A 12,040-nucleotide genomic window follows, 5' to 3' on the forward strand; every position below is an offset into this window, starting at 1 on the left:
AAGGCATGGTTCAAACTCAGTTTGCAAATTAGTTCTATGCTGCAAAGACTGTATTAGCTCCTGCAACTTCTAGAGCAACTGTCGAGGATGGTCTATGTTATGGGACCTATTTCATGACTATTTTATACTTTGCTACAGATCTTGCATCTGCTTAATATTTCATCCATCTCCTGACACCCATGATATATCTGGTAGCCCTTTGCTTCTCTTCAAATGAGGAAATTCTCCCTCCCAGGGTCTAGTAACCTTTTTTTCGTGCAAATAGAGTAGAAGATGGGGATAAGAAAGTGGGTAAGATGAAGCTCGTTATAGGAATGTCATCCTAAATTTATACAACCTGTCATTTCCTTGGACTTTCCTTTTCAGTTTTTTTTACTGTCATTGACTTACGTTCTTCCAATGCAAATACAAATCTTACACATTTTTAAAATTCAAAACACTGTGGCAATTTTCACTAAGATTTTATTATTATACGTTAGCAAGGACATAAGATTCATAGACAAGAGTTTGCATCATTGTTTTACTTTGATGGACCCGTTATTTCCCATCTCACCATGATCCAGTTCTGGAAGAAGGTTTAAGAGCTCCTTGAGAAGCTCTGTAGTGTGAATTCTGCCTTTTGTATACAATAGTTATCTCACTCTGTCCAAGTAAGTAAAACTCCAGCTGGAAGAGCAAATACACTATACGGGAAGTAATTTAAAAAAGAGATGCTTAATACTACATTTTTGAAGTAGTCTATTTGCTATACAAGGCTAAATAACCTAAAAAGTCAAAACCAAAAATCATCTGCTCCACTGCTCCTTGTACTTGCTCTCTCTCTGCTTTTTAACCGTAACATGTCCATGACACTGCGTGCATACATGTCTCGCAAATTAACATTGATATTTGAATCGCTGGACGAGTTCTTTGTGAGTTTCTTTAACGCTTCACGCTGCCGAAGAGCAGCTTCTTTTATCTTCAGTGTAAAGTAGCAAGCAGAAAAACGGTCATTTATTATAGCTATTGGCAAAGCCAAAACCAGTATTCCTGATAGGATACACATAAAGGCCACTACTTTACCAATGGTAGTGTCTGGTCTGATGTCACCATAACCAACAGTTGTCATGGAAGTTGTTGCCCACCACCAAGCACCAGGTACGCTTGTGAAAGTTGTGCCTGGCACACCTTGCTCAACAAAGTACTCCACAGTGGAAAATATAGAGATTCCCACAGAGAGAAAAAGCAGCAGAAGGCCAACCTCCTCATAGCACTGTGCGATAGTCATCCCAAGAGACCGCAGGCCTGAAAGACAAGAAATGCTGTCAGCAGGTTGATTCAAGTAGCTGTTATCATAAATCTGCAAAACATGTCTTATTTAAGAGGTGATTGCCTTATGTTTTTCTGTGACCGCTAGTGAACATGCCTTATGAAAAAGGGGTGCTGCTCCCAACGCTACTGGGAAAATGTGATTTAGAGAAATAGATTAAAGTGTTAGACTGAACCACTGACATCATATCCATTTCCTTAATACAGAGCATATAAATTCCCCTTACTGTTTGAACTACTTACGCATATAATTTAGAAAAACTAGCCAATCTTGATTTAATAATTGGCTATAACAGAAGATCTAGCACAGTTTTTAATAAGTTATCTAAATAACCACTCAAAACCACACGAAAAACACCTGCTACCTACTTGGAGTCTGAATGTGCCAAGCTCCTGTTTTCCACCCACTGTCATATTTTCCTCTTGGACCAAGCAACCCTCAGTTACCAAATCTGCGTTCCCAGATGGGTGCTTAGAGCCCAGTTTAGTCACTCAGTAACTTTTTCTTTGCAAAGTACCGTTTTCAATCCTTTTATAGTTCTCACAGCCTCTCCTTGGCCCCTCTTTCCCCCCCAAAAAACGATCAATATCTTTACGTGTAGACATCAAAACAAATACAATATTCCAGCAGCAGCCGCACTTGTGCCAAAACCGGAGGCAGCAAAGTCTTCTGATGCAAACACGGTGCTCTGCCAACCCACCGATGTGCTGCATCAGTCCTGTGGCCCGTGGGCTGCACAGGGAGCGCACGTGCAGGTGACCGCGCTCCACAACCCCCCCGTTCCTTTCAGCGCTGCGGCCGCACGGCCAGACTGCCCAACGAGGCAAGCAGGAAAGTAAATCCAACAATCGTACAGAGGAGGAAGATAACAGGGTACCAATGCAGCTGAGACACATGGGAGACTGAAATGATCTTATGAATCAGAAGTGGAGTCGGTTTTTAATGCCGTTCTTTAAAAATGTCTGTTTTCTTTAATAACTGAGAAAAACACAATGCTTACGAATTAGCCTGCATGGGGCACACTTCTAACTAAACCAGTGTTTGCAGAATAGCGTATTGGAGCTCTGCCTCTGCTTGCAGACTTCATATGCTCATTAGCATAATAAGCAATTCTATTTGCTTTTCTTTCCTCTATTTCAAACTACAAGATGTAAAAATTTCTTCTTGCTTTTGGCTCTTTCTTTTTCCCTTCAGGTCTAACAGGTTTTAAAGTTTTTGTTTACATACAGCAAACAGTGGAAGTACACACTAAAGTTAGTAAGGAATGTTTCCTTTTTCAATGTTTTTTTCACCAACTCCAGTTAAAGACTTGTCCATATCTAGACTTGATATAACTATAATTGCTTGGTCAGAATGTTTATTATAATGATTTAGTTTAAATCTGCAATGCAATGGGAATAAGAAATAACAGTGTAATCTTTTCTCTGTTAACATGACTCCCTTCACATTTTGAAAATGCACCAGTATCAGCAGTGCAAAAACTGTGTGAGACAATCACAACGATCCAGATCAAACTCTCATCTTCCAAGGGAGTTTCTACCATCCTTTACCCTGTAAAACTTCCTACTGAACAAAGTAGAAGAACAAGTCCTTTCAGGACTTCAGGAAGAAGGTACTCCATTCAAAATTAACTCTGTAGCATTTCTTCTCAAAGCATGAATGAGTACTATAAAAGCCAGGGATCACCCCTTATGATAGATCCTGAGAATACTATAGCTAAAAACCAGCAAAACTCCCAGATAAACCAGTTCAAAATGAGAAGGAACAGGGCAGTGACTGCTAACTCTTTGTATCACATTGATGACACCTTCAGTAAAATATTTTTCCTATAATTTTTTTATTCTGACTGTTAAGGAGTCTGTTTTTGTTTGGTTTGTGGGTTTGTTTGTTTGTTTGTTTTTTAAATGTTACTTAGTTCTATTGTCCTTATCTAAAGCAAAGATACATCTCTCCATGTCCTCACATGAAGTCAGGAGACATTTTTAGACAAATTCATTCATCAGACAAGTTCCTGGACTCTACAGCTCATTCTAAGCGCGGATCAGTTGGTGTATTCAAAAGAATAATATATTCTGCTGTATTATTCCTTAACATTTAAAAATGTCCCTGAGCCCTAGCACACAGCTGAACTAGGGCTCTTCCAGCTCCCAGGAGAACGCCTTGCCAGGGGCTGCAACAGCTTGGTGACTCGTGCTGGAAGGTGAGGAGCTGGCGTGGGGCAGGGGAGCAGCCCCAGCCGAGGGCCACGAGGAGGAAGGGCAGGTGTTTCTGCCATGCAGGTCAAGTTCCATCTCTCCATTGACCAAAGAGACTTGCCGAGACATACAAGCTGATGTTCGGGAGCTTCAGTATACACACAGCATTTAAATAATCATAAATTTTTGGCACTACAAGTGACGGAGTTTTGCTTTTTCATGCCTCCAGAGGCATCTCCTCCTGACATATGCTACACCCTTCTCTTGAACACACGCACATTGCCATTACAAGATGCTCACATCCTACTTCTCCTGGGGGACTCAATCTGTAAGTGCTTCCCAGAAGAGCACCAGCAAGGCTTCACACAAAACATGGCCCCAGGAGGAAGCCAACAGCTAAGAAGCATGAAAGTGAGAGAAAAGCAAGTTCAAATTCTTGAAGCCACTCAAATCCTTAATTTTGCAATCTCAAAAGAGTGGTGTCACCTTCTAGCTGTACGTTTTCTGGATAGAAGTACTACTGATTTCTCAGTTGTTCCTTGACGAAGTATAGCACTTTGCATAAATAATTATACACTCACACCAGTCTACTCCAGGTGTTTCCAGGTATCACATCCCTCCTATTAGCTCAGTTCAGCTTTCAAATGGGCAGAAATGTTTCTTTTGTTTCTTTTTCTGCCCCTTCTTCACAAAAAGGGTTAAGTTGCCATTTCTTTAAAGTGAAGAGAAGAATTTATATGTCTTTTTCTAACTCATTTCTGCCCCTGACAGCAGAGCCAGGCTGCTTCTGTGATCCCAGCTTTGCTATGGGTCTGTACAGTATTACAGAGATGCTCTCCTTGTGATCGTGAACGGCCCTACTTGGTGAAAGAGGAGCTACTGCCTGCAGCCATGAATTTTCTCATCTCTCCTGATCTCATGTTCCTCTTGCCACACAAAACAGGTGAGCAGCACACGAAGCTTTGTCTGGTCTGAGAGTGCAGGAGCCAGAAAGAAGCTTCACTGGGAGGGAGCTTTAAGCTGCTAAATCCAAGGCAAGAGAACACAAGAGTTGCAAGAGCCATCCCTAAAGACTGAGATTTATCAGGATTGCCTAGGTATGTGCAAGGAGAATGGTCTCTGTGTATAGTAATTATGGGGTGCATCTAATACTAGCAGCTGTCATTAAGGATGTGTTTAGAACCATGTTAAAAAACCCCCTCTCTTCTGCCACATACCTCTAGTGGTAAACAGGGCTTCAGACCTGTTAGTTTTAAATTTGATTTATTAGGTTTATGTTTAATCTTAGTAGCAGCATCTTCTCTGACAGAAGATCGAAACAGTGACTTTCTACATTTAAATTATACAGATTTGATTTAGTGTTCTGTGCCTAAGTGGGCAGCAACTGAACTGCAAAAGAAGCAAGCACAGTGATAGTAATGCTGCTCTGAATGGTTTAAATATGTTATTTTTTGTATGTTGAAACTGGCACTTTGGTTCCAGTAGAAGGATGATATTTCACTTCCAGGTTAGGAGATTACATTTTTACATAATTAATTCACTTCTACCTAACATGTAATTACTAAACTCAATATTAATGGCACTCAATATTGTGATATAAACTGTGGTAATACTTTAATGAATTTAAGAATAAATAGACCCAAAAGTTTAGACCATCCCTGAAAGTTAATATATCTTAAGTTATTATACAAACATCTGAAACATCTGGCTTCAAGTTGATAGAAAGAGCCATAGGACTGAGTTTCACGCATTCCTTCTGTAAACAGTAAAATGTGATAAACTGGAAACTAGCATCAACATACTTTTGCATCAGTATTTTGTTATTCAGCACAAAAGTGCCTTGAGGAGTTAAAATCTTTTTCTTATTTTCAAAATACAATTAGAGAGGAATGCATTCACATTACAGCTACCATCAAAAGTGGGAAACAGCCCTTCTTGCAAAAGAACACCACCAAACCTTGCAAAAATTATAATGAAACACAACAAACTAACAGACAGACTGACTCACTACAAGCTTCCTTTCAACTGCTTTCTGAGGGACAGTTATGTATTGGTATAGGCATAATCTAGGGTAGGCGAGTAAGATTAAGATACTTCTCAAACCACTATGATTATGCTCAGTAGCATTAAAGAGGCAGGTTCACTGCCCTTCAGTGGGAAGAAAAAGAAACATTCTGCTGCTGAGACCACACTGTACTGCCTGCTGAACTGGGGCCAGTTCACAAAGAGGGTACAGATGGCTTTCCAAAAAATGCAAAGGCATCAACCCATTCCTGCTTCACAGCAGGAAATCCTGGAAGTGTACGTCGAGTGCCATTTAAGGACAATCATCACCGTCTTCAGAAAAGGCTAATATTGCAGGACGGAGACCATGATTTACTATCAGGATCTCATTTTCCAAAGCTCCAAGCGCTGGGTGAACAAAAATGTTCTCAGAAATGCATTTCACTTTCCACCTTACCCCTGCTTGCTGTTTATCCACCTGCCTGCTGACCTGGCGGGAGCGCTTGGACATGACAGGTCCCACATCCCCGGGTGAACGCTGCCTGAACCTGACACTGCTGCCCTGTGCTGCACCGAGGTCCAACGCAGCAACCAGCCACAGCTGAGCTCCAAGCAACACACAGGTTTGTAAATTTATGAAATTGTGAATAACTGCTGCCTGATTTACAGCATGCAGCTTTGGGGTCTGTTTTTGTAAATGTTCTGCAAAAACAACGTACACTGGCTTTTTATCAGAGAATGCCCTTCCCACTCAACTATCAATGGTCTGAAAGTCATATTTTCACAAGCCATTACTACTAACAGATTGGGTAAAAAAGGGTAGGCAGAAATGCACACAAAATGGAGAACTGTGCCCAGGGATAACTGTTGCAGGCAGCAAAAACGAGAAGTACCACTGCCGTGGCTGAAAGTACCTGTTGAATGTCTTCCCAGCTTCAACATCCGCAGGGCTCTGAGCAGCCTCAGCACTTGGACGATGCGTCCCACGTTCTCCAGTTCTTGGGAGCTCTCCCCATCACACAGACTCTCCACCAGCAGGGTGATGTAGAAAGGTAAAATAGCAAGGAGGTCTATGATGTTTGCCACACTTCTTAGGAAGCGACACCGATCCCGTGCACACAGGAACCTCAGAAGAAACTCCACAGTGAACCACGCAATGCACAGGTACTCGAGGGCATCCAGTAGCGGTGGCGCCAGCCAGCTCAACTCTACTGAAATCAAAGCCATGTTGGCAATGGACACAACGACGAAAGCCATGGAGAGAGTGCCAAAAGTCCTGGCTGCTGCAGAGGAGCCAGGCTTTTCCAAAACTTCCCAAAGTTTCTGCCTGACACTGGGACAGAGGCTACCAGAAAAATCCTCTTCTTCATCTTGGGCATCCAGTTCTTCTGCATCTTTTTTGATGTCTAAGGCTTCACTCAGCTCCTTCCTCCTGAAGTACCTGCCCAGGAATCCCCGCAAAGAGATTTTTAATGCCAATATGCACGTTTTTCTTCTCTGCTACCATGCACGGCTTAAGAATACACATTAAAGCATACTTTATTTGCACTCAGAAAACCCTGATGTCAAGCATATGGTTGAAGATTTTATTGAGACCCTGCAGCATGCTTCCACTGACCTGATACTGCTATTCCCCCATTTCATATCAGTGACTGTAAGTGCAGAGTAACTTTATTTGGGTAGTGTGTTATTTATATGGATCATATTGACTACAGTAGGATCTGCTGCATGACTAACATGCATTCTTGTAAGCAATCATGGCACAACCAGACCCTCTGTTTTCAAATTGTCCTCAATTTTATGAATTATATTGCATTTTTATTACGTTGGTGTGTATCTGCAATACTAAAAGGGAAGGCATAATAAAAGCCATGCAGTTCATAGATGAGTTCTGATCAATACATCCTATGATGACAAGTTATCTTCCTTTCTTTAAATATATGGGTTTTCACACAACGAAGTGCACAAGCATCTGTGCTGAGTAAAACTAACAGATTGTAAATGCATAGTTGAGTGTTTTGTCAGAACAAGAGTATATTAACAGAACAATTTCATGAAACAAAGACATTCCCAAAGTACATTAAAAAATCCTTTTCTTTCATACCTGTTTTTCTTGACTGCTGCAAATCTCAAGCCTTAGACAAAGAGGCTATGCAACTTCACCTTCATTTGATACACAGTTACCCCTGCATATGCTAAAGAGGTCTGCAGCTCCTTGTACCACCAAAGAAATAGGAGCTTTCAGTTATACCTACCAAGGAAGGAAGAAAGGGATGAAAACTAGGATCCAACTCTCTCAGCTGCAGAACTGGGCCATGCTAGGGTAGGATAACTTCAGTATACTTTTGGGGTGGGGTTGCTCGTTTGTTTCTTTCTAATAATTTTGACATAACCCCTTTAGATAAATAGCAGTCACACTCTTTGGAGAATTCATTTCTTCAATACTAAAAACCAAAGCAGTAACACTAAAAATGGTGGAAAAAAATAAAATTAACTGCAAAGAGAATTCACAGAAACATCCTGGGGGTGGTTCAGTTGAAACCCACCTTGTTCCTGAGCTGCCTGTTACGATTTGTCTCCAGTGAGCCATGTTCCTGCTGTTGCTGCCCCCCCCGTAAGCTGCTACATCCATGTGCGATGCTTCCCATCACGGCTCCTCCTGGAGCAATGCCACCCACACTCAGCCTGGCAGGTGACCACCCCCACTTCTGCCTCTCCAGCTTGGATCTGGAAGTCCTCCAGAATGGAAAGTGCAGGGTGGGGAGGCCCCAAACCCTCCTGGCACCATGCCTGGCTCCACACCCAACCCCTCTAACTACGATAACCCCAAACTGGATGACCAAAGGGACATCTCTCCTTTCATAATCTTTTTCATCTCCAACATTGTCCAGGGCCAGTCTGATGCCAGTGCAGGACAACCAGACCTGACAGCCAACCTGTCCCTCAGCAAGGTTCAACAGTGACCTCACACAACACATCTCCCATTTTTTACACTGATCCACCTCTAGTGCAGGATTCAGGGCTGAACTCATCCAGCTTTGAGCACACTTTTCCCAAAGCTCTGCTACCTCACCTGCCTCCACTGCTGCATCTCTCACCTGAGCATCCCTGCACGCAAGTCAACGCTGAGCTCACCCAGCCCACAATCCTGCGCACCGCATCTTCCCACAACTCACCGGTCTCTGCAGCAGGAATCAATGCTGAGCTCATCCAGACCCCAGTACTGGATCTCTTGCAGGAAGGAGAGTGCACAAAGCTGTTCCATCACATGCAACCTCCCTGTCTGGTAGTAATTCAAGATGTAGTGAAACGCCTGTGAGCTCCGGTCAAAGAAATATTCATTCTCCACAAGGTTGGCATCATCACAAAGCTCAAGGAGGCCAGAGGCCACATCCCGGGCAGCAGAAACCACTACAGCCAGTTTGCCAAGACGGGTGTCAGGGTAGCAAGACAAAGTTTGCTGGGACATCACAAAGCGGCTGCCTCCTACATTGATAGTAAAGCGGTCCAAGGAGGGAATGACCTTCTGGAGCAGGGGCTCTTGCTCTTCCTCAGTGGAGAAAACACTGGAGTCCAGGGAGCCCAGGGTTGTGCTACTCCCTGGTTCCTCCAGGGATGCTTGGGAAGAAAGAGACATGCAGCAGGGAGGCGACTTCATCGTGTAGCTGCCAGCAGCAGCCCACACTCTCCGGGATCGAAAACACAACAAAGCTGCAGAGAAGGAGCCTGCCCCGCCGCGGGGTGCGGGGGGACACGGGTGGCGGGGCCAAACTAGAAATGTATCACTGTGCTTTGGCTACCGTCCCAGGGACACCTCGCCGCCCCCGCTTCCTCCGAGCGATGCCTCCATCTGTGACACAGGTCAGGCAGGGTGTTCAACAGCCCAGCGCCGCCTGTACCTGCGGGGGTACAGAAGGAACAGCGGTACCTGAGACGGCTTCACCTCCGGCTGTCCCCGCCAGCAGCCGTCGGGAAGCGCCCGGCACCAGCTGCCGCGACGGTACCTCCCCTTCAGCGATCACCTCCGACCGCTGGATCGAGGGCGGAGGAAACCAACCAGGGCACACAACAAGGAACACGGGCTTCGGCGGATCTGCGGGCAGCCGGGGCAGCCCCGCCGCGCCCCGACAGCATCCCGAGGGGCTGCGCCGCTGCCCGGTCTCGCGTCCCACCCGCCCCGGCCCCACAGCTCCGTCCTCAGCCCCGGGGGACCCTTCCCGGCTCGCCCCACGACCGCACTTCGCCCGGAGCCGCTGCCGAAGTTGCCCCTCGCTCTCCGCCGCCGCTGGGGCAGCCGCCACGGACCGGCCGTCTCGGCGCGGCTGCCTCCGTCTCGGCCGGCCCGGCCGGCCCACGTCGCCGCCGCCTCACCTGCCCGCCGCCCGGCTGTGCCGCCCGCGGCTGGGCGCCGGCTGCCGCCCTCCCCTCGCCGGCAGCCGCTGTCCGCTCCCCCGGCTCCAAACTTCTAGGCAGCGCCAGCGCGTCTCCATGGCGGGTCATGTGCTGCGGGGGGCAGGCGGCAGAGGGGGGGCTGCGGGACGCTGGGCGGGCCGGCCCGGGCCACCGCCCTCCCCGCCGCGGGGCTGGGTCGCCGCGGCCCCCGCCCCGACCCGGGAGCCGCTGTGGCCCGGCGGTGGCGGGCGCGGTGCCCGGGGCAGGGGTGCGGGGCGCGCCGGGGCTCTCTGCCGGCCGGCAGCACCTGCACGCCCCGGGGCTTCCTCCAGGGGTAAACCGGAGCTGCAAACTTCTCCAAGCGGCTTCACAGAGCTATTTTGAAGCCGCCCCCTTGCGCCTTTAATATACGTAAAACCAAACATGTTTCTAAATAGATAATATATCCCCACTTGCGCTACTCCCACCACCAAGAGTCTGAAGTCACTCAAGTAAAACAGTCATTGTAAAGGCGAGTCGATGTACGTGAAAGAGTCTATTTTAACTTAGCTGCAGTCAGCCTGTTTTCTAAAACACTCTGCAATATCTTTGGCATCATCCTGCGCTGACTTTGTAGTTCCTCATTTAAACAGCGCAAGAGTTAAGTTCACTTTCTTCAGGACTTTTTTATCTTCTCGTGAAGCAGTTATTTCTGACAAATTTTAAGTAGTTGCTTTTGCAAATTTGTGTTTTCTGCTGCCTCTTACTCGTCACTGGGGCGGGTGGTTGCCTGTGTTGTGGTGGAACCCGCCAGGAGGAGAAATTCTGTAGCGTGCAAAATGTGACTTTGTATGTTGTACCACCTGCTTTTGATCCCCCATCACTTGTTGCGTACAGCTGTGTCCAATTATGTGCCTTTCTCACATTTATTTCACAGAGGTCTCATAATGTTCACCTTGGGCTATAAGCAATTGTCCATATTTTACATGAAGATTACCTGAACATTTACTGAAGTGTTGCAACACCTGCAGCAATTTCTCTGCTCAGAACTTGCTGGTGAAGGAATCTGCTCCAAGTGATTTTCCTTTGCAAAAGCATTCGCTGATCAGAGAGAATCCAGAGAACAGCAAGGGTGAGGTTTGGAAATCATGGCTCAAGGGTAGGGTAGGGATAGCTATGGTGAAGGGGAATGGGTGTTGTAACAGTCTTCAGAGATGTAAAATGCTGGTCACAAAGATGAAGGATATGCTCTGTTCTCCTTGGCCACACTGGACAGGTGTTGAAAAAATGGAGTTGAATGACAGGAAGGACATTTAAGGTAGCTATTAGGAAGATTTTGGTGTAGCAGTGCGTTACTGTTTAGCCCTATATGGTTGCTAAAACAGTAGACAGCTGCTCTTTCTCACCTTTCCTTCCACAGAGGGAAGGAAGGGAAAAGAAGGAAAGAATCATGAGTCGAAATAGAGATTTGATAAAACAATAGTAAATAATGTGAATATCATAAAATGCACCAAATTGTACGGATTTACAGAGCAATATTTAGTCACTGGAACACACTCCCAGAAATGAACACCAGAGGCAGACACTGTGAGCACAGTGAGTCCTGCAAAATGTGGAGATAGAAGCAGGACGTAGGGAAATTACTGGAATCAGGTCCCGGGAGCAGGAACAGGAGCCAGACCCCTCAGGGATGGTGGCCATCAAGGGAAGAGGGCAGTCCCTGGCAACTTCCCGCTCATATATGGATCAAGACATTGATGGTATGGAATACTTCTGCTGGCCAGTTTGGGTCAGCTGTCCTGGATCTGTTCCATCCCGCATTATACACCAGCTTATTTGCAAAACATGGGAAACTGAGGAATGTCCTTCATTCCCTTAGCAATAAGTATCAACATCAGTTTCCCAGGATTCTTCTCATACCAGAAGCTGAAGAATGGACAACTGTGGAGAAGAGAATCAATTCTACCCCGGCTAAGTATAAACATTACTTAGGTAACAGCTGTAAATAATAGGCATTATCAGCACTATTATCATGCTGAATTCAAAAATCCTGCAGTTACTTAGAAGAAAATTTCCTACGGTAGTTGAAACAGGGACATAGTGGAGAAGGTCATCTGGGACGTTGGTCTCTGTCACTGGTCATCAAAAAACTGACTGGACA

At 45.7% G+C, this 12,040-nt stretch overlaps 1 protein-coding gene across 1 annotated transcript; it reads right to left on the bottom strand.

Annotated features, from left to right (window-relative positions):
- Positions 1-772: 772 nt before the first annotated feature.
- KCNV1 (potassium voltage-gated channel modifier subfamily V member 1) lies at positions 773-9,236 on the bottom strand. The gene is made up of 3 exons (XM_065629283.1): positions 8,685-9,236; positions 6,423-6,949; positions 773-1,284 (listed from the first exon to the last, which is right to left on the bottom strand). The coding sequence occupies exons 1-3, from the start codon at positions 9,164-9,166 to the stop codon at positions 773-775; spliced, it is 1,521 nt and encodes a 506-aa protein (XP_065485355.1). The 5' UTR covers positions 9,167-9,236.
- Between the last annotated feature and the right edge of the window lie 2,804 nt (positions 9,237-12,040).

This window comes from Caloenas nicobarica, chromosome 2 (genome assembly GCF_036013445.1).
Source record: "Caloenas nicobarica isolate bCalNic1 chromosome 2, bCalNic1.hap1, whole genome shotgun sequence".
Taxonomy (NCBI): domain Eukaryota; kingdom Metazoa; phylum Chordata; class Aves; order Columbiformes; family Columbidae; genus Caloenas; species Caloenas nicobarica.